The 23,616-nt window shown below is 54.7% G+C and overlaps 1 protein-coding gene across 1 annotated transcript; it reads right to left on the bottom strand.

The window, feature by feature from the left end:
• Positions 1 to 7,441: 7,441 nt before the first annotated feature.
• Positions 7,442 to 22,912, bottom strand: SHE (Src homology 2 domain containing E). The gene is made up of 6 exons (XM_039849754.1): positions 22,275 to 22,912; positions 20,103 to 20,229; positions 12,787 to 13,101; positions 11,233 to 11,389; positions 10,673 to 10,792; positions 7,442 to 9,359 (listed from the first exon to the last, which is right to left on the bottom strand). The coding sequence occupies exons 1-6, from the start codon at positions 22,884 to 22,886 to the stop codon at positions 9,173 to 9,175; spliced, it is 1,518 nt and encodes a 505-aa protein (XP_039705688.1). The 5' UTR covers positions 22,887 to 22,912; the 3' UTR covers positions 7,442 to 9,172.
• Positions 22,913 to 23,616: the final 704 nt, after the last annotated feature.

The raw sequence follows: 23,616 nt of genomic DNA, 5'->3' as shown, positions 1-23,616 counted from the left end.
GGGAGGAGGAGGCTGCAGAGGGCGGTGAAGTGTGAGGCCCCACGGTGCACCCCCCAAATCCCGGGGTACGGGGACCGGACCTGCAGGACTCGCTGCCTCTTTGAGGACCTTTTCTGAGGTTGGTGCCTCTCTGTAGAAAGTGACTCGGGAGACAGATGTCCCCGAGGGCGGCGAGGCCTTGTGGGCCGTGCAGAGGGTACACGGGGTGGGCGCCTGCCTCCCCCACGGCATCCCTGTTCCGATGACACGGTTACGACGCCTGTTCCGGAGGAGTCTGGGGGAGCAGATGGTGCTTCGTGCAGAGGACGGTAAGAAGCACCCAGCTGCTGGGACAGCCACTTAGGGAAGAGCCGTCCTTATCTACTGAGGCACAGACCAAACCTTTCTCCAAATCTGTGTGACGTCCCGGATGGAGGCAGGACCTTGCCACCGGCCTGTTGAAAGTCCACCATGCTGTGTGCGGGGCTGGGCTGGGGCTCAGCTGGGCTGGCCGCGTGGCCTGGTGCTTAAACAATGAGTGGTGGCAGAGAGCCCTGTTCTTTCCTTCCGATACGGATCAACCCCTGGTTTCTTTACGAAAGTCCCCGTCTCCTGTCACTTAAAAAGCAGCAAAACCAAGTAACAGCAGCGACCCCTCAGCCTTGTCCTATTTCTTCTTTTTACAAAGTAAATTAGTTTTATTGATCAAATTCACTAAATAGTAACAAATCCTACAAGTTTTTCATGGCCTTTTAATTTTTTAGAACAGTTTCTGTATTTTTTAAAAATATTTTTTTTAGTGGTTAGACATTTTTAGGACTTGCAAAGGGTCCCCCCGCCCCATGGCCTTGTCCTATCTCTTACCGACAGTTTTAGGTGACAATCCAAGACATGAATAAAATTAAGTTTTTTGGTGAAATCATAGAACACTCAGATGTATGTAACATTCAATCAAGGGGATTCTAAGATAATTTCAAATTGGCTTTGTAAAGCTGCCCAATGCCCACAGGCAAACAGCTTACTCAGTAATGGGAGCTGCATTTTAATATTTCATTATGATTTTTTAAAAATAGAGAATTCATTGGGAAGACAATTGTTTTAACTGAGGTATAATTGACATATGACATATTAGTTTCAGGCATACGACATAATGATTCGCCATTTGTATACACTGTGAAATGATCGCCCTGATAAGTCCAGTTAACATCCGTCACCGTAGGTAGCTAGAAATTTTTTTTTCTTATGTGGAGAACTTTCGAGACCTGGCTGCTAGCTAGTTTCAAATGTGCAAGGCAGTATTGTTAATTATGGCTATCACGCTGTCCGCTGCATCCCCGTGATTCAGCCATTGTATAATTGGACATTTGTAGCTTTGGACCCCCTCCCCCCGCGCCCTGGGGTTTTAACGCATGCGCTGTGTGGTAAGGGATGCCCCGTGAGGCGCCGTGGGAGCCGGGCATGCTGGGGGCAGCGCCCGGTCTGGGATGACGTGAGGGGTGGAGGCGATGGCCTCCCGCGTGCGCAGGCAGCACGTCACCCTGCAGGGGACACACCTGCCACGGCAGCAGGGGACACACCTGCCACGGCAGCAGGGGCCGGCTGCATGGGTGGAGACCCCAGAGAGCCCGGAAAGCTCCCGGCCGGTGGGGAAAGGCAGTGACCCTGGGCACACGGTGGCCTCCGGCCTCAGGACAGGACGCACACGACGGTGTCGTTTTCGTGGACAGGCCCCACTGAGTCACCACAGTGGGAGTTCCACAGGGGACGGCTTCGGGGGTCTCTGCTGGAGACCACGGGGCCGGAGGTCGGGTCTGCAGCGACACGTTACTGAGGATGTTAAAACTGGGGAGGAAAACCGAAGACAGCCAGGAGCTACGCCACCGGCCCTCTGGGTCACCCGGAAGGCCACCGTCCCTTTTCGGTGACATGGCCTGTGAAAATTAGCTAAAAATAGCGGCTACCATGTGTGGACCCTACAGACAGGACATTCCTTCTCGTCCTAATGACGCTGCCAGGTGAGTGTTTTCAACTGTTTACAGGTAAGGCCACCGAAGCTCATGTGGTGGACATGGTAACCCAAGGTGCCCGAGCTAGTTAAGAGGCTGACCTAGACCCCCCACCTGGCTCGTCCTGACCCCAAGGCCAGTGCCCTTGGCCCTGATGCGGCCCCTCAGCCACTGCGACTGCCTGCGGGGGCTGCTCTTTCCAGGGCCAGGCTCCCTGGCTCTGTGCTGGCCGGGCCCCTGGCCCAGTGCCCCCAGGCGAGATGGACCTGGCGCCCTGTCTGTGCGGAGCAGGGCTGGGAGCTCGGCCCTGGGCTCCCGCGAGTGGCCAAGGCCGCCGGGCCCCAGGGCTGTACACAGAGCAGGCAGCCACAGAGAAGATGGGTCGAAAAGGGGAAGGACAGTTCCTTACGCTTAACGATCCTTCATCAGACCCCAAGTCGAACACCGCCCCCTTCCCTCATCATCGGCGGGAGAGATGCGGTTTCTCCTGCTGCCTCCTCGGTGAACGCACTCACGAACCTCCTGGACGTCCTCGATTGTGCTTCATGTGCGGTCCCCTTTACTGACGGCACAGGGACTTTATCCGGTCCACTCTCTCTGGAGGGGTGAGCGGTCACCGCATGGCGAGTGCCGCTTCTCCCTGGGCGGCGAGTCAGTCAAAGAATGTTTGCCGGACCGTGAGGCTGGCCGCGGGGATGCAAAGGGATCCAAGATGCTTCTTCGTCTTCCCTGAGATGCTGGCAGCCCCCCTGGGAGCCAGCCAGGGAGCAGCCAACGCCGTTTCGGGGAGCAGATGACGGATCTGGCCAAGGGAGCCAGGGGAGGGAGGAACAGAAAGCGGGGAGCGGAGAGTGAGGATGGGAGAGTCTGCAGGTGGAGGGTGCTGAGCAGGGAGGGGCTGGCCCAGGGCTGGGGGGCCGCCTGGGGCACCCCCTCTGTTGAGCAATCCTCAGCGCCGAGAAATGACTGAGGACCAGGTTTGCTTTTTTCTTTTATGCATATTTACGTTTTTTTTTCCCAAGAGTATGTATGTTTTTACACTTAAAGAAAGCTTTTTATCAAACAAGTATAATCTAGTTTGGAAGAGTTCGATCATATCGTACTGCCCGCGAAGAATCGTTTATTAAAAAGGGCAAGAAGTCGGTGGGGATCACAGCTAAAACGAAGGTGGCCGTGAGACCTGACTGCGGAAGCCGGGTGCAGAATGGTTCGTTACATTAATCTTCAAAAAGACTCGACAGTCTCCGGTTTAGTAGGTGCGAGGACTTTAGGAGGAGGTTTCGCTTGCACGTCTGCCGTTGGAAACAATCCAAAGTGGATATAAACGCACCTTTCTTAACTATCCGTCAATGGAAAGCAGGACTCCCGTGTCAGCACCCCGCTGGGAGATACCTCGATGAACAAATTGGCTTTTACATGCACAAGAAGAAGTAGCGCTTCCCCTCAATGAATCCGAGCGGCAATCCTGTTTGCTCACGCACGTAAAGCAGAAGGCAATCGGACTCACGAAGATATGTCGCGCAGGAAGCCTCTTCACTCAGAATCGAGATGATGCGGTGACTCACACTGTACGATTCACAAGGTGGAGACGTGGTTCGGGTGCCACTTGCGGAGTCTGGAAATGATGCTCCACATGCCTCAGCATGACGGAGAATCGTATGTTGATTATCGGAGCTCGAGTTGTCTCGCGGGACGTCAGGCCGCCCGGGGCCACAGGCGGGGCGTCTCCCAGGCAGGGGCAGGGGTGCCCAGGCCCCGGACGTGGCCTGCCAGACCGGCCAGACTTGTCCTGGCGGTGGGGACGGATCCCTCACACCCAAGTCCTCGTCCCCAGCCCGGAGCCCACAAGACTCGTCTGCGGGGGGACAGCACGCTGGTCGCCCGGCCGCCTGGACGTCCCGTCTGCTAGACGCCGGCTGACAGTGAGAGAGTTGCATTTTCTTTCGTTTTTCAACTGTGGCAAAAGACACAAAACTGTGCCATCTTAGCCATTTCGAAGTGCGCGGTTCGGCAGTCTGAATTCTAGTCACACTTGTGGAAACAACGGCAAGTGTTTTCATCTTGCAAAGCTGAAACTCTGCACCCAGCGAACGTCCGTTTCTCTCCCGCCACCCAGGTCCCGGCAGTGCCAACCGACTTCCTGTCTGCAAATCTGATGACTCTGGGCGCCTCGTGTGAGTGGAATCGTAACAGTGTTTCTTTTTGTGTTTGGCTCGTTTTGCTTAGCGTCCGTCCGTGTCCTAGCACGTCAGACTTTCCATCCTTTTGCAGGCTGAGTAATATTCCGTGGCAGGTGTGTACTACCTTTGTTCATGCATTCATCCGTCCATGGATATTTGGCTTGCTTCCACTTCTTGGCTATTGTGAATTTTTTAAAACTGTTTCTCACTTGCTAACTGAAACAAGGTGGCTGGTTTATTACTCCTCGCCCCAGGAGTTTGACCAATTAAGCTCTTCAAACGGGAAGGGTCCTGCAGGCCGGGCAGGCGCACTCTCTTAAAAAGCGAATGTGGGCCCACCGCTTAGGATATGCCAACCTAGAATCAGACCGGGCTGCATCTGCCGCCCATCACGTGACTGACCCGGGACAAGTTATTTGGTAGTCAGTCCCCAGGACCAGTGTCCTCACCTGTAGAATGAAGCTGCCGCCGGGCTCACTGGGCTGTGAAGGGCCAGAATAAGAAGATGCAAGATGCAAGGCATTTGTGGGGCTGTATTCCCGGGACATAGCAAGAATCTAGTCTCATCTCGTCTAGGCCTTTCGTGGGGTCGGAATCCAGTACCCCAAACCCTGGGCTCTTCAAAACGTGCCCAACTCGAATTCTGAAAACCATTACTCCGTTGCCTGTGTGTGTGTGTGTGTGTGTGCGTGTGTGTGTGTGGAGGGGGCGGTGACATGAACATGTCTCAGGGCAAACTTCCTTTTCTGTCAACACAGATGGGAAACAGCAATAGGCACTCGCACCACCTGGTGGCGGTTTATAGAAAGTTCCATGGGAATTTAAAATTCGACACCAGAAGACTCACACCTCCGTATTAGATTCCTACTAGAACCTTACATGAATTTTTGTGTGTGTGCCCTTCTGAGTAGCAGCTTCCAACGGTGATTCTCGGCCATAGCTGGGTACCAAAATCGCCTGGAAAAAAGTTTAAAAATATATAGATTTCAAGCTGCACAACAGGCTATAGCATTATATCCCGTGGGCGGGATGGGGGCATCTGTGCGAATATCAAATAGTAAAAAAAAAAAATGACAAAAAACAAAACCCGCCCCCACACGTGCAGAAAGCCACAGCTCTCATGCCTCGGCAAGGACGAAGACGGACATGAGCACGTCTACTCAGAAAGACGACGGCCAAGGAGACAGCACAGAAGTCTTCTACAGGTAAACTGAGAAAAAAATTAAAATCAGGCCTGCTAATTGCGATCAGTCGTGGTTTGCCTGTACATTTCATTAACGATCGCAAATGAAGTTTTTGATGCTCTGTTATAGTTGTCCCCACAGGAAGTTTTTTTTTTTTTAATGACTGGAGGTGATTCTCAAAACTAATTAAATCAGGTAAGAAATATGGTTTTCTTGGAGTAATGTTTATTTAAAGGTAGAACTCAGAGCAAGCCATCTTCAGGAGGGCATGCAGCCTACACTGGCTACTGCGACATATCCAGAAATTTTGTAAAATTTCCGCTCTAACGTAAATTACTAAAACTCCACACATAGGCACCTGTATTACATACAATCTCCAGGTATTTTCCAAAGTTAAAACTATGAATCGACATCTAAAACGTTAAAGCCTCCTCACAAAATAACTGGTTAAGAACTTGACGGAATGAGATGCCGTTGCCAGCACGCTCATTAAACGCACAATTCGAGATTCCAGCCGTAGTCCAGGGGCTTCGTGGCGACAGTTGTGTTAGGCTGTAAGTCACTTCGAGGTGGCAGCCGCTGTGTCGTCGCTGTTCTGGCTCCTGACTGTGTCAGAACCAGAAAACCCCGCCCTCAACGACCGCCGGTCCTCCCGCTGCACTTCTCTCTCCGTCCACCGGGTGGCAGCAACGCACCGCGGCGGCCGGGTCGTCAGGGGCAGAGCGGACCCACCAGAAGTCTCCGAGTTAATGAATGGGGCACGAACGTTAGAGACGGGAAAGCAGAAGAGCCACCCTAAAGCGATCATAAGGCCAAAACAGTGCTGGCCGTGGAAAATCAGAGAGACAATGAACGAATGAATGGGCGATGGAAGGAAGTCTGCTGAACGTTCAAAGGATGTGGAGGTGAATGAAATCCGGGCGTCCTGGGTCCCGGACCCGAAAACGGGCACGTTCGTAGAAGAGAAAGGCCAACCCCACTTAAAAAGGAACCGATTAGGGCTGTTTCCCCACCTGTGTCCCCAGAGATTCCCCGCCCATCTCCCCATTCTGCACAGAGGCCGATTGGCAAAGTATGGCGACTTTCAACAGCAGGCGTAAAGGCCCTTTCGACTGCTTCTTAAGGAAGTACTTGGACAACCACAAGGACACGTCTGTCCCCAGTCGAGGAGGCATATCAATATTTACTTTTGTACACATATGAACAGTTCTCCATGATCGTACTCCTACTTATTGAAATACACACAACTCCAAAGGTTGCAGTCCATCCTGACGAAAATAGCTAAGGTGGCAGAGGAAATAGAAAAGTCCTTTTGCCTCTGTTCTAGGCCTGAACCGCCCGACGCAGACGCTCCTCTGGTGACCTGTGGCAGAGCGTTTTTTTTTTTCTGAAAAAGGAGGTTCGATAAAGGAGAAAGAACACGGATGCGGGAGGCACGACAGATACAGAATTCAAGGTCAGCGAGCATCTTTGACAGAAGGCATCGTTCTCTCCAGAAAGGATCAGAAAATATTCCGCGAGACAGAATTAACGCGAAAGAGGGAAAGCTACAGGGAAATACTCCTATCAAGACAAAGTGACAGAAAGCCAAGCGCTCTGAGCTCAGAGAGGAGACCCATCAGGGGGCCCCCCAATTAAGGAGCCCCCCCATCAGCGGGCCCTGGAGGCTTAACCCTAAGCCATCAGGGACCCCCTGCCGGGCCAAGTTGTTTTTAGAACACTGGGTACTTTGTGTCACTCCTGGCTGTGAATTCCCTGGCTTTTGTCAGCCAGCGTCACAACCTGAAGCAGAAAATAGTAGCTTAACCCCCACCCCCACTACTCATTTACTGTATTTCTTCATGTTATAACCTCCTGTACGGTTGTGAAGAAACTGGACTATAAATAAACTCTACATCTCCACTTTTAATTATATCCAGAAAATAGCGTGAGCGTCACAGCAAGGCAGGAGAGGGAAAACACAGTACTGAGCATTTGCTAGAAGCACAATAAATACTTAATGTATCAGGTCCGCTTTCAAAACGTTACTTCATTATACATCCATCGTAATGGCTGGGTATAGGCCAAAAATCATTTAGTGCACAAGGAAAAATTCTGCAAAGCTTTTAGTGTTTATTAAAATTAGGATAACTGCTGTATTTCATTTGGGAAGTAAGTTTACGTAGAAAATATGGTTTCGTTTCTAGAATACTGAACTAAAAATAAGTTTAACACAATGAATTATTTGTATATGCAAGATAATAAATATTCGTTGAATGGAACTAGAACTATGGCTACTAAAAATTTTTTAAAAATCTTGTACTAAACATATAGTACATGAGTCAATACACAGTTAAAAATCCTATCAGTATGTAAAAAACAGAACACCTCGTTAATGAAATCACTGGGATCCAACGAGAAAACGTTCCTCTCAAATTTTTAAAGTCGAAGACTACACAGCTCTTTGGCTACGGTCTTTAAATTTACTTTGGCTACAATCTTAACTGAATAACAAAGCACATATTGATTAACCTCTAAATCATAACAGTAAAATGATGACTAATTACTAGAAAGATACGCTTTCGCCCAAATCAACCAAATCAATACTTTTTGTGTATTTTAAAGAAGCCACGAAAGTTAACTTTTCATCGGTGACAGTCGGCACGTTTGCGTCTGGACCAGTTCTGAGAACCAAACTCCCAACCGCAGGACCCAGAAACATCTGCTCATCTACCTGGCCACTCATCACAGGTGTCTCCTCACAATCTTGCCATTCTCTCGTGTTTTTTTTTTTCACAGTAAGTAAACTGGCGATATAAGTTCGTGATAAATCATAAAGATGACACTACTACGAATATTAATGTCATATCTTAAGCAGTGATAGTTAGAGAAAACCTCAGTCTTTGAAAATATTTTTATGCGCTGTGAACTGGTCTGCTCCGTACAGCGTGAGACGCTGCGGGCTTAAGAGACCCCAACCCTACAAGCAGATCCTGGGGTCATGTCTATATTTTTAATTTACTCTAAAAATACAGATCGAATCTTAGGGACAAAAAGGAAAAGCCGTTCCCTAACGACGACAAGGCACAAAGACAAAACGAAAGGCATCACAAGTTCTGAAAAACTGTCCAATGAGAAACAGCTGTTGAGCTTTGTATATGTTCAGATTTTTTTAAACATCAGAAAATGAAATCTTTGTTGTTTTATTCTGTAATTCACAATTATAATAATGCCGATGTTTAATTATAGTGGCGATTCTTAAACTTTCCTTCATCTTTCTATTACCGATTGGATGACATGATGACGTCCACAGACTGAGAGACCACAAACTTTCTTAGAAGGCCGACCGACAGGCCCCGGCGTGGCGGGTTTTCGTGGACTCCGGGGCTGAACCGTGCATCCTTCTGCCCAAGGCGGGTCCGACGTCACCCGCTCTCCTGGTCCACATGATCGTTCTTTGCCGTCTCATGTAAGAGCCAAGTGCATTTTCGTGGGTCTGTCCGGAGACCAGGAAGTCCAGGCAGCAAGTAGCACATTTCTGGAGAATTCTAATATCCTGGACTCCCGCCTTCCCTTTCCAGGACACCCTACCCCAGAGAGTGGGGGCAACTGCTAAATTAGGGTTTCTTACTGTGGAATGGCTTAGCCAGGAGAAAAGGGACAGGTCAGTAACCAAGTGCCATGGAATGGATTCAAGGCCACAGACTTTTGCATTTCTCAGGGAAGACCCCACCTTCCTACCAATTATCACGGCGCAGTCTGGCCTCATCCCCTGAGACACCAGCTGGGTGCCGATGTCCTCTTAGGTGTCGGGGGCCCGGCCGGGGCTTTTGGTGGCCGGGCCTTAGTGCAGCTTGCTGTGCACAGGGTAGAGTAAGGTCATGTGTTCTGCCCCCTTGAAAGGCAGCTTCTCGTTGGAGTAGTAGTGTACCACTTCCGGGATGCTGTCAAAGACGGCGCTCATCTGGTCCAGCGTGTACTTGCTGTCTTTGGTCTGAGCCACTATGATGTGCACACATCCCTGGCTCGTCCTGGAACGAAACGCACACCACGGAGGAGACGTGAATGGGCGAGCCGGAGCCCCCCTCCCCCTCCCCCCGAACAGCAGACACCCCAGCCAGCCCCACCGGGCGGACTCATTCTCATCCACTCCTGGGATGGATCTGGACGAACAGAAATGCACTCGACAGTCCAGCAGGGCTCCATGTCACCGCCCTCCTGTGTATTAAGCTTATCCTTAATACACAGGCATCATCGGGTGCCCGGCAACAAACAAACAAACAAACCCCCAAACCTAAAAAAAGCCCAGTCCCTTCTGGCCCCCCAACTGCCAAACTACTGTTTACGCCCAAGTATGAGGCCACCGAGGTGAGGCTTAAACTCACCCTCCTCATCACGGCTAAACGGACACGTATAAGGCTTCCTCCTCCTCCCCCCGCCAAAGGATACATTAAGAATAATAAAAATAAAAACTGTTTCCTCCCACCCCCACCTCTGCAAGGCACCTGGAGAGACCGCCTCCCCGCTGTGTGATGGCAGCTGGCACCGAAGGCCCGCAGCGCTAATCCGTGAGCCTCGGCCTCGGGAACACGGCACAGCCATTCCTGGTATTGTATACCCGGTGGCCCGGCCAGTTTTCTGGGCCCTACTGCTCGGACGCCCTCCCGCCATAGCCGCTGCCCCCTCCCGTCTGATTGTTTCAGCTGCAGGGCTCAGCTTCCTCAGGAAGGAAATGCTGTGAGGGCGCCTGACAATGACCCTCCAATATAGCACCACCGAACTGGCAGAGCCCCGAGCATTTCCATGATACGAGCACCAGCGGGCCGGCCAGGCGAAAGTGAGTGCTCGGAGCACGGCGGGACAGGGCGGACCCGCGAGCCAGCGCGTCCCTCCTTACCGGCGTCAGAAGAGGTTGCTATCAGAACTGCAGCTGGCCTTTGGGTGACCAAGGGATCCCATTTATTAAAATCCCCAAACACCAGGGGATGCAAAAAGAGCACCTGAGCTATCCTGAGAAAGTATTCTTTTCATCAGGAATTATTTCTTGGGGGCGAGGACCCACCTTCGGTCAGGTAGCATAAGAAACGGACTATGCACCGTAACAGTGACACGGGACCCTCACTGTCCTAAGAGATAGTGGGGCATTTACTGAATGCCAACTCTGCGTTCTAATCGGAGCATGTCGGAGTCCATTGTCCAAGCAAACGCATCTTATTTGGTGGGCCACCCTCAAGCAGTATCTTTTTTGACTGGTCACCACCCACGACAGAAGGGACTGTCGTGGGGCACCCCCTCCTGCACCCAGATGTGTGTGTGTGGGGGGCCAGGGGGTTTCAACACTCACTTCAGAGCGATGGAGTACCGACTGGCCCCCGATTCGCTGTTGCGAACCAGGTAACCAGCTTCTTTGCAGGGCTGAAGTCGGCTCTCGGCCTCCGCCCGGGTGATGGCGCCATGATACCAACTGGAAAAAGGGAAGTGGGGAGAAGCCGTGAGCGTCAGGCAAAATGGGAATCCACAAGGTGCTCTCTGAACTGCACCTCCAGCGGAAGCTGGACAGCCCCAGCTAGATCCTGCTTCCCAACCCGCACAGGCAGCATGCGGGTCTAGGGAGCCCCGCGTCACAAAACCCATCAACCACACCAGAGGGCGCTAAAAGGGGCTGGCGTCATTTTAGAAGGTTTTTACTCTACACAGGAGAACGAAACTTAAAATCGGGTTCTTGGGGCGCAGTGCACTTGCCGCGCACCTGCACCGGGCTTTGCAAGCGGCCCTTGGTTAATCAGCCCGGGCAGGTGTCCGCGGGCAACGATAACCGCGGGCAATGCGCCCGCCCGCTCCCGGGACCCCGGCCACCCCCGAGCCGCCAGGTACCGCGCGTTACGCGGCCGCGCGGAGACTCACGGCTGCTTCTCCAGCGGCAGCGCGGGGTCCACGCGCACCCCCTCACTGTGGTCGGAGAGGGCCGGCTTCAGGACCTTCTGCGTCCAGCTCTTCTGCCGATGGTGCTGCCTCACCGCCTCCTCCTTCCCAGAAGGCCGCTCAGCGCCCTCGAACTGAACTGGAAGGAAGGCTCATTGAACAGCCGAGGCCACGGAGGTGACCCACGCAAAGGTCAAAGGGGAAGACCTTGTCTGCCTCGGGGCGGGGGCGGGGGGAAGCCGCCCCTCCCCGCCTTCAATGTATCCGGCACATATACTGCAAAAAACACATGCCTAGGACAGCTGAGCTCTGCCGCCTGTGGCATCTGATCACACTGACTTTCTCTGTAAGGTATTCGTCAGCGTGAAACAGTTTTAGAATGCGAGAGAAAAGCAGCTTTCAGATACGTCCGCCTGTCCCGAAAACGGAGCCTTAGTTCAGTATATTTAGAGGAAAAGAAGAAACGTAGTTACAGGTGATAATTCCTCGCAAGAGTGTGTATCACTCTGTGAAACCAAAGGAAGTTTTTACTGTGAAATAATAAAAGAAAAAGAAAAATGAACTCCGAAATGGAAAGGAACTACTGGGTGCTGCCGGAAAGATGCTAAGGCACCCGGGGGGGACAGGAGATGCCAAAATGAGCAGCTCAACACAGGAGCCCAACGGGTTTGTGAAAACGAGACTCAAGGAAAACCCAGACTGACTCCCGCGGAGCTGCCACACATTTCACCTTCTCCGTCCTCACCCACTCTACTTGGAATCGCAAACCCGCCTTTGCTTTGAGAGGGAAAAACACTTCCCTGACTTTTTAAATCAAAGGCAAAAGACATTATGTGGTCAGTCAAGTGGGAAACTCGTGGAGAAGCCGGAGGGAGAAGCATCTTTAATGGCTACTGACAACCTACTTATCACTCTTGAAAAACCGATTCCTTTAGGATTATTGACCACACACACACACACACACACACACACACACACGAGCCAGCTTCATCCAAGCTCCGCCCGCTGATCCGCTGGATCCATTCTGCCATTTTATAAACAGGGATCCTCACGGGCTTGAGAAAGGGCACCAAGTGAGAGTTAGAAAAGCCGCTCCCAATCGGCCGGTTTCAGATAAGGGTTTTCAACAGCCATTTAAGGCATTTCCAGAACAGGTGCGCAGGGCGAAGACGAAAATAAAGATGCCCGGAGGATACAAGAGGGATGCGATGTTCGGGGCTCTTTTCAGGCCTGGGCTTCCACCCAGGCCCCATTCTCCACCCAGGCCCCATTCTCCACCCCGTAAAATTCCGCGGGAACAGGGTCTGCGCCGCAGCCGCAGGGAACGTGGCCTGGGCAGCGGGACCAGCGCGCAGGTTCCCCTGGCAGCGGGTGCGGGGGAGACGGAGGGGGTCCACCTCTATCCCGACACTCCCTCCCCTGGTGGTACCCCGAACCCATACACGGCCTCCTCCCCTCACCTGGAGGCACCCCCTCCTGACTCCGCCCACTTTTCTCACCTGGTGGCCCCACCCTTGGCACCGCCTCGCCCCTCACCTGACAGCGCCCGCACGATCTGCTCTTTCTTCCACTCCCACGGCTGCTCGTACTCGGCCGCGGGCCGCCCGTCGTCGGCGGGCAGCCTGCCGTGCGTGTCCGCGGGCCGCGCCTTGCGCTCCGCGCCCCCGTCGGCGCCCGTCCCCGGCTCGTAGGGCGTGTCGTAGAGCTGCGGTGGCTTCCCCAGCAGGTCCTTGGAACCCCGTCTCTTGGCCGGCGCCTCGGACTTCACGCCGGCCTCCCCCGGCTCGCAGGGGCTGTCCAGCAGCTGAAGCGCCTTCACTAGGGGGTCCTTGGAACCTCGGCGCCTAATTTCTGGAAGACACACAGTCCGCACATGACCGTGACAGAAAGGTGCCATGGGAACCTGGGCCTTACCCGGATGACCTCGTCCGCCGGGCTGCGCGGCAGGACGTGGCAGAGGCGGCCAGCACGGCTCCTCGGGGGCTGCTTACTTCCCAGCTGCAGGAGCCTACGACCTGTCCGTCCCGTCGCCTGAGCCACGTAACGGGATCGAGTCACAGGATCAGGGACCACATCCAAAGACGGGTGTGCCTCTGGGGGCCACCTGCAGCTGGTGACAGAAGTGGCCCCGGGGCAGCCCGTTCCACAGTCCCTGGCCGGGGTCTGCTCGGAGTAGGGTTCACCTGCAGTGTTTAATGCTTTAGGACGCTGAGGTCAAAGTACTTTAATATCAAGAGAACGTTTACCGTATTCACCGCGGTGGGCCGCGCACATGGGGGCAGACATTTCTGCCCTTCAGACAGAGTTCTTGACTTCCAGGCGGTTTCCATACAGTGGGGGGACCCAGACACATCCACAGATTACACCTAACAGGCCAACGGCCGCGGAATAAATACAAGAGGCCTTATGGGGAAAAGCAGCTACGCGGCTAACGTCGATGGCGTACGGTGCGTCAGCACCATCCCGAGCACGTCGTCATTGTCATCACTCCCTACGGGATGGGACTGTTATTGTCCCCACAGCACAGAGGAGAAAAGCAAAGCATATAGTTTAAGGCAACTGCCCGAACCGGTCAGTGGCGAAGCCTGGGCTCCAAGGCAGGACGCTGGGCCCCAGAAGCCGTGCCCCTAACCGCTGCTCTTGGACTGACTCCAAGCGGGAGAGCAATGGAAGGTGGGCCGGCTTTGATAGAGGAGGTCATTTCCAGCGGAGGAAGCTGCGCCGGTGAAGATAGGGAGGTGGGAGCCACAGAGGCCTTGTTCCCAGAGGGGGAGTTGAGAGATAAGTTCGAAGGGCAGAGGCCAGGAGAAGAGGGAGGTGGCAGAAGAAGCCGGGGGTCGTAAGGCCAGGCGCCAACGCGTAGACGTTTGACCAGCAAGGACGAAAGGTTCAGATCGTTCCGCACGCGATGGCGACCGAGCGTAAGTTTTGACGGTGGCATCGGCTGTGCTGCGAGGTGAGCTCCAACGCAGCCGATGGGATGGGAAAAGCCAGAAAGGCAGGGTCTGGCCTGCGGCAGAGAAACGGATGCAAAGAGCCTTCAGTCTGTGCACCTGGTCACAATGGAGGGGACCTTTCCAAACACCCCGTCTCCTCACTTAACACCCTAGAGCCTCTCGGCACTCTCCTTACAAGGTACGGACAGCTCAGCATGGCACGGGGGGGGCCTGTGATCGGGTCACTGCCTCCCTCTCCAGACTCTGCCCTCGCCGCCACTCTGCCCCGTCCCCCCGCAACCCATTCTTTGTTCCAAGCAAACGGAACCTCCGCAGCTTCCCGAGCAGGACTCTGCCGTGGCCCGCCGATGTCCTGGTGGTGTTCTAATCCTGGGGAAGCTGACGTAGCATCTCCTCCAGCTCCTCAGCTTCCCCAGGTGCCACCACCTTGCCAACTCACGCTCACCTTGCACTTCCGCCTCCGTGTGCCTGTATTCCTAAGTTGGTACTAGGGCAGGGACCACCGCATCCTGCTTATCTTTTGTAGGGCACACAGTTGGATGGGAGGGGAGAGAGAGAGGAAGGAGTTCCAGAACTCCTTTGAGCAGGTGACAATAATCTGGAGCCGGAGCTCAACAGAGAGTGACGGTCACAGCGATGAAGGTCACGGGCACGTGTCGAGGACTTGCTCACAGATGGAGCGTCGTTAGTGCTTTGTGAATGAACGGAATCCCCAGGGAAAAGGAGGCAGGTGGCGAAGGGGAATTAAGGCTGAACCTGGGACTTCTCTGGTCAAGGGTGGATGGAGGGAGAGGCGCCGGCAAAGGTGACGGAGGAGTGGTCAGGTAAGGAAGAAGGGGGTCACGAAGGACAGCGACACCTGTGATCGGTACACAGGCATGGTGACACGCTACGGGGGGAATCACCGACTCGAGGCTTCTAACAAGGAAAAGACAACAAATAAAACAGTAGAGGAAAACGTTATTAAAATCAGGACACCGAATTAAAAAGGGCAAAGGGTGCCGACAGGGCGAGGTTCCGACTCGGCCAGACAGGGACCCCGAGTCCAGCTCTGGAATCACCTGGGAGCCTTAGCACCCAGCGGTGCCCGCGTCCTGCCACCAGAGGTCCCGACTTGTCTAGGGTCCGCCTGGGAGTCAGGGTTGTCAAAGGGCCCCAGGTGATTCTCATGAGAAGCTAAGCCACACCTCCTGGGTCCCCACAGCCCCCTTCTCCTGCTGCTCCCCGGAGCCCGTCTTGTCCTGTGTCCAAAGCCGCCACGTCAGAACCTGAGTGCTAGACGCATCCCGGCCAGGATGGAAAGGCGCCGGGCTGCCCGGGGTCCCCAGCACCTCCCGTCCAGGCGTTCGGTCCCACAGAGCTCTTCCTTCGCCGCTTAGCGTAGACGGAGTCATAGAAAATAAGAAGCAGAAACACGCTCGGCTCCCGGTCCCGTTAAGATAAGGCTGGCGTTTCTGAAATAGAACTTTTCTACAGCGCTAAGAAAAAGCAGAGAGAGAACGCAAAGGAATTCAAAGGGTGAACTTGGAATTCTCGAGTTTCTGAGCAGAACCCAAGTTCACTGTCAGCGTGGTCCGGCGCAGGCGGGGCAGGCGGGGGGTCCTCACCTCGATTCCCTCCCGCCTGAACCGCCCGGAGAAGAGCTGGTCCCAGCCTTCGGCAGAAGGGGTCCTGCCCACAGGGAAGTTTCAGTAAATTTGTGTCAAACTGACGCATGGTGATTAGCACCCTGCGCTCTCGTTACACGTGTCTGAGCGTCTGCTGCTGAGCGAGGTCCCCGCCGTCTCCGGCGGTCCGCACCCTCGGCCCTGGGGGCAACGCTAGGAAGCCACTGCCGGGGACGGTCCTTTCTGGGATGGCCCCGGGGTTGGACAAGACCTGCACGGTGCCGTCGTCTTTCTAAACAACGTTCGATCGGGGGTACGAAGGGCTCGAGCGCCCGTCCCTTCCAGCGCCTGGCCGCCCGTGACCCGAGGCGCCACACGAGCCGACTGAAACAATCGTGGTGCCGCGCACCGACCCTTCCTGCGCGGAGAACGGCCCCTGACGTGCAGAGCCGGCTCCGAGAGGAAACGAGGCTGAGAAGGGGAAACGGCAGGAGGAAACCCGGCCCTGCCACCGGGGCCAGTGACGCGCCGCCGGCAGAATGCGCCTGGCCTGGCCGCGGAGGAACACCCATCTGCAGCTGAGCCCCGCCCACGTGCGGCCGGCCGGGGGACGGGGACGCGGCTCCAGCTCCGGCTGGACACCATTATGCCGCTGGTATCTAAAAACGGCAGAAGACTAAGGCTTCCTCTTGCTAAGTTAATTGTAAGTAGCCATGGAGGTCCCTCCGCAGTTGTCCAGAAGCCTCTGTGAAAACGAGATTTTCTCTCTGGACTGTCTCAGTAACGGCTATGCTCACTGGGTGTGCGTGTTAGACCCAGACTCCAGAATTTTCTCTATCATTCCTTACTTTATGCCCCAAAGAGTCCACGTAAAACGTTCCTTACAATTTCTATAATGCGCCTGCCCCGCCAATGCATTTCGTGTTTTCCAAAACACTAAACTTAGAGCCTCCTAACTCTATTCTCCTCTTAGAATCAGAAAAAACGCCTTGTTAGGTAACTTTTTTACGCTAGTCTTTTATCAGTGCTCACGCTTTTGATTTACAATCACCTTAACATTTTCCGAGTGAAAGCGGATATAACTCAGAAGCCCTGAAATTTGAGTTTAAGAAGGAAAGTAGAGACGAATTAAACACAGCAAGAACAGTCTTCTATTTGCTTTTCTATCACGGTTAATTTTTTAAATGGAGGCCTGAACGATGAATCTCTCCTTTAGATTTCGCTATCTAAACAAACCAACCAACCAAGCCATCCGGAGGCAAAACTAAAAAATGTGAAACCACCTACGACGGGAGCTCAGTCACCAAAACCAAAGGCTCCTGAGTGACCCGGCGCCTCCACCCTGAAGCTGCGTGATTCGGACAAGCTGTCGAATCTTCCGGAACCTTGGTTTCCTCAGCTGTGACACAGCCTCTAACACCCACTGGTTACAGTGAGGTAATCTGGCACACGCTCAGCTCGTGTGAGACCAGCGTGGGGGCTGCCTTGGGGCTCTTCAAGACCCCTCAGTGCCTAGGTGTTATTTTGGTGGCTAAAACCCACGATGCTAAGTCATAGAGGATGTTTCCGCCGAATATTTAGCTGTCGCGTGCCTGCGAACTTAGAACGACAGAGGTTTGTCTTGTCTTCAGTCGTGTCTCTTTATGAACAATCCCTTGAACAAATCTAAGGGAGGATTTATTCATGAATTTATAAGTTATTAGCTTTTAAAAGTTAGGAGCGCAGTTCTGGGAGGGATCCAGGGAGTACGGGTCCCAGCTATGTGGCCACAGGACAGGACTAACTATGTCTTAATTTCCACTTCGTCCTCTGTTCCGAGGCGGATGGTGGGTCTCGTTCTCTACCTCAAGGCCCTCTCCACACTTTTCGGTGACATGTTTTCTTCTGTACTGGTGTTAGGTCTCTGAGCCCCTTGGGCTCTGGGGTTCGTCAGGGCATGGGCCACGCGGAACTCGTTGCCTGTGGGCCCAGAGCCCAGCACGGGGCCTGGCACGTGGTAAAGAAAGTATCTCCTGGATGTCACAAAGTAACATCGCGAACAGCGTTCCATAAACCCAAGACGCTGTTAAAATCAGGCCCCTCGTTCCCACTCCACGGTGTTAAAAAGGCAGGACGGGGTAGTAAACGCACAATAGAATATACAGATGACAGATTGTAAATTATATAATTGTACTAACCAATGTTACCCCAATACACTTAATTTAAAAATAAAATAAATAAACAAAAAAGCAGGTCAAAGGCGGGGTGTCCCCCAGCTAAACCATCTCCTCCTGCGGCAATGCTGAAACCAACTAAAAAGAGACCCCCGACGTTTCTCAAGAAACATGGGGCATTTCTGGGCTTGACAACAAATCAAACGAGGAGCAAACTGAGCAAAAAAGGTAAAAGGCTTAAAAAAAAAAAAAGGCAGCAAATCTTTTATTTTCAGCTTCCGATAAACTCACTTCCTGTTATTCTGTCCAGCTGTGTAACCTACGGGTGGAATAAGGTATAATGTACATGGATTGTGAAGGTGCTTTCTCAGATATATAGTTTAAGTGAAAAACCTTAAAAACGCACCGATAGTTTTCAAAAGAGCAAAGAAAAAAAATCTAGCAGTTAAAAAAAGGAATTTTAAAATTTCTTAGAACTTTTAGTTCAATTGAATGCATTAATTTTGTACTTCTAAATGAATTTATTCATGTGAACTGTATTAAACAGAGCCTGAAACTTAATAAATGCTTGAATATTAAATGCCGGTTATTATTATCATCGTATCATTTCATATATGTCCTGAGGCAACTGGGTGTGGGGAGCGGCCCACTCATAAACAGTCTGTGAGCACAGGCAGGTCAGAACCGCTTTGATGTTGTAACAGGGGGACAGTATTGGAGTCCCCCAGCTCATAGAGTTTTGGGGGTTACATGGAAAAAATTCATTTTTAAACAGCACAGCACTTTTCCTAGTATTAGTGTGGCTCCACAAATAAACCGCTGGGCTAGCAGAGAAAAACTATTCTAGTTCAAAAGAGAGGCATACACACCAAAGAACGCAGAAAAGTGAACCAAAATTAAGCATTTTTTTTTCTAGAACATTTTTTCCCCCTCGAGTTTATGTAAATCTTACCCCCTATTCCTTTCGAGCCTCTGGTAGTTTTTAAAATTCTGACTAAGTTCATTTTCACTTCCTTTCATTCACAGATTTCATTAGAGGTTGCAGTCCGGTGACCTTCAGGGTCACAGCCTGGCCAGGGTCCACCCTCCCCAAACCCGAGCCTTATCTCTGCAAGCAGAGGGCAGGAAACAGAGCACTGCTTTCCTGTGGCACCCCATTTTCATCCTGAAGCCCATCTTGACCCCTCCAGGGTGCTGCCGTGACCCTCTGGGCCTCTGCTTATGAAGCCTGAGTGTGACAGCTCTCCAATCTGCTTTTAAAAAGAGACGATCTTCGATGTGTGAGCCGTTCTTCCCTTCCCGGGCATGAAACCCAAGGCCTCAAACAAGGCTGCCTCAAGCCAGCGCTCAAAATCCACATGCCTCATTGCGGACTCCGGAATGTTTCGGAAAAATGAGGCCAATAAACAAGGTACTCTGAAATCCACGACTAAAGCCAAATAACTAGTAACTATGTTACTAAGTATCGTTTATACCAATCTAAGGGAACTACGGATAAAAGGGAAAAGTATGAAACCAAAAAATGACAAGGGGACTGCTTAGCTCACGAGTTAGAATTGTTCCAACTTGAAAGGCGACAAGAAATCACCGACCTTGGTGTGAGGACGCGTGCCTTAAACGGCTGGCTCATGCCCGGGACTAGTAATCGTTCCTCAGTAATCAAGGTTTTTGCTCCGATGTTGTGGGATTTGTTGAGAAATCAATCTCCCAGTACGACACGGAGGATCGCGTCGCGTCTGCAGCTCTTAACGACTCGAGGTCCTCTCTGTATTATAATGTCCCTCGGTGCAGGTCGACGACCCCGTTACGGACATCAAAGTTTTGAGAGTGGCCAAGAAATGTATATCAAAAGCGACACCTGAAGATCACATTCTGAGCACACCTGCAAACTCGCAAGTGTCATTTTCACACAGAATCAAGGAAAACTTGGAAGACCGCCGCCAATTCGAAGACGGAACTAACTGTACAGGAAGTTAGCTGACTAGATATTTGACCCCGTTTGGGGCCCGTCAGCAGGATCTGGTTAAATCGCCTCACCCCCTTCCCCAAGCCGTGGCTACCACTTCGCACCTTCCCAGGGAGGGTAATATCGCAGCCCCGCTCAGCCCGGCTCAGAGCGGCTGCTGGTCACGGACCTGTTATCATCTGCTGTGCGTCGTAGGGCTCCATGTACCCGTCGTTCTCGCCACCGCGCTCCGCGTCCCTTTGACCTTTCGTGCTTTTCGCATCGTACGGGTCCGCATAGTCTTCTAAGATGATGACCTGTGAAAGGCGCAGAGGGGCAGAGCTGCCAAGGACTGTCAGACACACGAACGGCAGGGGCGGGAAAATGGCTACCGCCGACCGGCTGATCCGGGAGGAGGTCAAAATCTCCAGCCAGCTCTGGGGAGCTTTTGCACTCGACCTTGTTACTCACCCAGTTGCACAAACATTTGATTTTTTTTTTTTTTTGTAATATAATTGTCAGCGATTCATCCAAACTCTGCTGATCCCCAAGGCTGTTTTCACCCCCTTTTCTCTCCCTCAGCGGTAAAGCATTTGCTGGAGTAAAGGATGGGAGGGGTGGGTGTGGGGAGTGGGGGAGGCGGTTGTAGGGACCCCGGTCTATCGTCTTTCTCATGATCTTGGTCTTTCAACTGCCAACCAGCTGAGCAATATGGTCGCAGTAAGTCACGCAGCGTCCACCAGCACTGGCTAGGGAATCGGAGACCAAGACCTGTTTTTTTGTCCACAAGGAACTTGTAACAGCGCTAAAGAGAAAGGCTTCATAATAAGCAGCTGAAGAGGCAGGTCGGCAATGAACAGTACCGTGTGAATTCTAGGTCCGATAATTCACAGGCAGACTGGTCCTCACGGGCCACGACCACATGGAGTTTTGACTGGTATATGTCAGAAAGCACCTCTCCTTCCAAAAATATGCAGGGGCCTGGACAAGTGGGGAGTGCATCGTACTTCTGCTCTGCAGCAGCTGGGTGACAATGTGGGAGGTCAGGGGACCCTTCTGGGGAAGGAAGCCCTGAGCCCCGCCCCACGACCTCTGGTTACATTTTCCAGAAGCTCACAGTGGAGCCCTGCAGCTGGCGGGAAGAGCTTAGATGAGCAGGGAGAGGGGCCGCCAGGATAGGAGCCCTCCGCCTGCGAAGAGATGGCCTAAGAAACACAGACATCGAGCGATGACCAGGACTGGTCACCACTCACTCCTCGCCCACCGTGGGTCCTGCATCCCAGCGCCCAGCGAGGACCAGGAAGTGGGACCCGCGGCCCTGGGCCGCGAGGTGCTCAGTCCGACAGGCGGACCACTGACTAGTGTCTGCACCAGCTGGGTCCTTGGCTGTCTGTCCTCGGCCGTCTGTCCACATTCCCCCCGCCCCCTCGGGGCGTGGCGCCGGGAGGCGCCTGTAAACGGCTGTGGAAAGAGTGGAGGAATGAACGAAAGCGCCCCGTGCAGACCCTCGTGGTCTGTGCTGGCGGCTGCACGTCCGAAGCGTGGGCAAGAGAAAATCAACGTTCCCGCGACAGGAAGTGCCGGCCTGGCAGGACCCGGCGCTGGGCTTGAGCACCTCCCTCTCCCTTTTTCACAAAGAGTGAGGTTAACACGAGCACACACCCAACTCATCTCTGAGATCGGAGTGGGTCTCCACGTGTTCACACTCCTTTTAACTGCCTCACGCTGGGCGGGTCTGTCACTCCCTGGTCCCGCTCTGAGCCCCGTTAGGGCCCCGTGTCTGCGGGGCGACACACAGTCCCGCGCTGGAGGGAAGGGCAGTAACCCGGGGGTGGCAGAGAAGCCAGAGGGGCCTTTTACTGCGGGGACCTGCGGAGTGATGGCGCTTCCACAGCAGCGGACAAGGGGGCGCGGGGGAGGGGCTGGCCGACCCGGGCCCGGAGCTTTGAAATCCGTCCGTACACAGTTGAGAGGTCACCATTCTTATGCTCAAGAGGGATTAAAGTTACGGTCTAGCTTTGCGACCGTCCTGGATGTGGAAGTTAAACCACATCTGTAAGGGGGTCGCGCTGAACGAAGCGGGACTGTCGCATCCAATCACGCCCCCAAACTGCGGACAGAACGAAACCGACAGTCAATTTCTGCAAAGTTCTCCATCTCCAAAATGAGGATTTAAAAAAAAAAATAAAATCGAATGGTTTTGAAGGCTCTCTCAGGAAGTCGCCCAATGTCAGCGGGGGAAACGCACCCTCACCTCCTCTGGGGCACAGGGACCCTGGGGCTGGGCGGGCTCGCCGAGCTCCTTCCCACCGGCCCCCTCGGTAGGCGGGTCAGCGCGGGTCCGGGGCGGCTGTGCCCTTACCGTGTCCTGCTGCTTCACGACCTTGCCCTTGTCCAGCTCGGCGGGGCCCAGGGAGGAAGGGGACGAGGACGCGGAGGAGGAGCTGCTGCTGGCGCTGCCGCTGCTGCCGCCGGCGCCGGGGCAGCCGCTCTTCGCGCTCTTCTCCTGGGAATCCAGCTTGATGAGCCTGTTGATGTAGGTGCTGCAGCCCGAGCTCCGGGCCGCGCCGCGGTGGGGCCCGTCGTCGCCGGCGGCCCGGGAGTTCTTGCGGCCCCTGCCCGCGGCGGCCTGGATCAGCCCCTGCAGGCTGTCCCGGGACAGCCGGCTGTCCTTAGGCGGCCCCACGCCGGCCCTGCCGGCCCCCGGCTCGGCCGCCGAGTTCTTGCGGCCCTTGCCCGGGGCGGGCCCCGCGCCGCCGGCCTCCGAGTTCTTGCGCACCTTGCCGCCCGCGGCGCCGCCGGGCTTGGCGCGCTCCGACGCGGTCTTCAGGTTCAGGGGGAACTCCTTGAACCACTTGGCCGCCATGAGGGGGGCCCGGCCGGCGCGGCCCAGGAGCGTCGTGGCCGCGGGGCAGGCGAGCGAGGAGGCGCAGCGCAGACACGGAGAGGCGCCACGGGCCGGGGGCCACCGCATTCCCCGGGGCTGGGGCGCTGGCGGCCGCGGCGAGGCCCCGCGACGGCTGCTCCGCGCGTCCCCGGCCGGCCGTCGCCCAGGCCCGGCAGGGTGGGGGGGCCCCTCCGGCCCGGGGCGTGGGGCCCGGGGCGCCGGCGGGAGGGCGCGGGCCGCCGCTCCGGACGCGGACGGCGACAAGCGCGACGCACCGGGGCCCCGCCCGCGCTCGTCCTCAGCCCCCGCCGCGCGCGGGGGCTCGGCGGCTTCCCGTGCGTCTTCCTCCCGGAGAGGGGGCGGCCGGGTCCGCGGAAGCCCGGGGCAGCCCTGCCCACGCTCCCAGCGACCAGAGCGCGCGGAGCGGAGGCGGCGGGAGTGTCCCCGGCGCCGCGACGGACTGATGGACCGACGGTGGGCCGCCCCCCATCCGCCGTGGCGCCGCCCAGCCCCGCCGCCTCCCGCCCAGATCCGGGGGGGCGGGGCGGGCGCCTCTGCAGGGGCGGGGCTGGGGAGTGCACGTTGGGAAGGAGGTGGCAGCCGCTGCACGTGCGGGCGGGCCGCGCCCCCGAGCTCAGAGCCCCCCACTTCTGCGCAAACCGCCCTCCGTCTGCACGGAGGCGGCCTCGGCCGGGCGCTGCCTTCGGCTGCGCCCAGGGTGCGCCGCGTGCGCCTCTCCCGCCCAGGAAGCCGCCCTGCGGCACCCCGCTCCCCCCGGAGGCCGGTGCGCCCGGCCCGCGACCCCCCGCACTCGTGA

This window comes from Pteropus medius, unplaced genomic scaffold (genome assembly GCF_902729225.1).
Source record: "Pteropus medius unplaced genomic scaffold, Ma_sr-lr_union100, whole genome shotgun sequence".
NCBI lineage: Eukaryota > Metazoa > Chordata > Mammalia > Chiroptera > Pteropodidae > Pteropus > Pteropus medius.
This window is presented reverse-complemented; position numbering and strand designations above follow the sequence as displayed.

What these genes read in the sequence shown, in the direction of transcription:
- SHE (XM_039849754.1), bottom strand. Translation starts at nt 22,886, where the DNA reads ATGCGGTGGCCCCCGGCCCGTGGCGCCTCTCCGTGTCTGCGCTGCGCC. An exon ending in CGCACAGCAGATGATAACAG is followed by an intron (nt 13,102 to 20,102) that starts GTCCGTGACCAG and finishes TGTGTCTTCCAG; the next exon opens with AAATTAGGCGCCGAGGTTCC. An exon ending in CTGCCGCTGGAGAAGCAGCC is followed by an intron (nt 10,793 to 11,232) that starts GTGAGTCTCCGC and finishes CCCTTTTTCCAG; the next exon opens with TTGGTATCATGGCGCCATCA.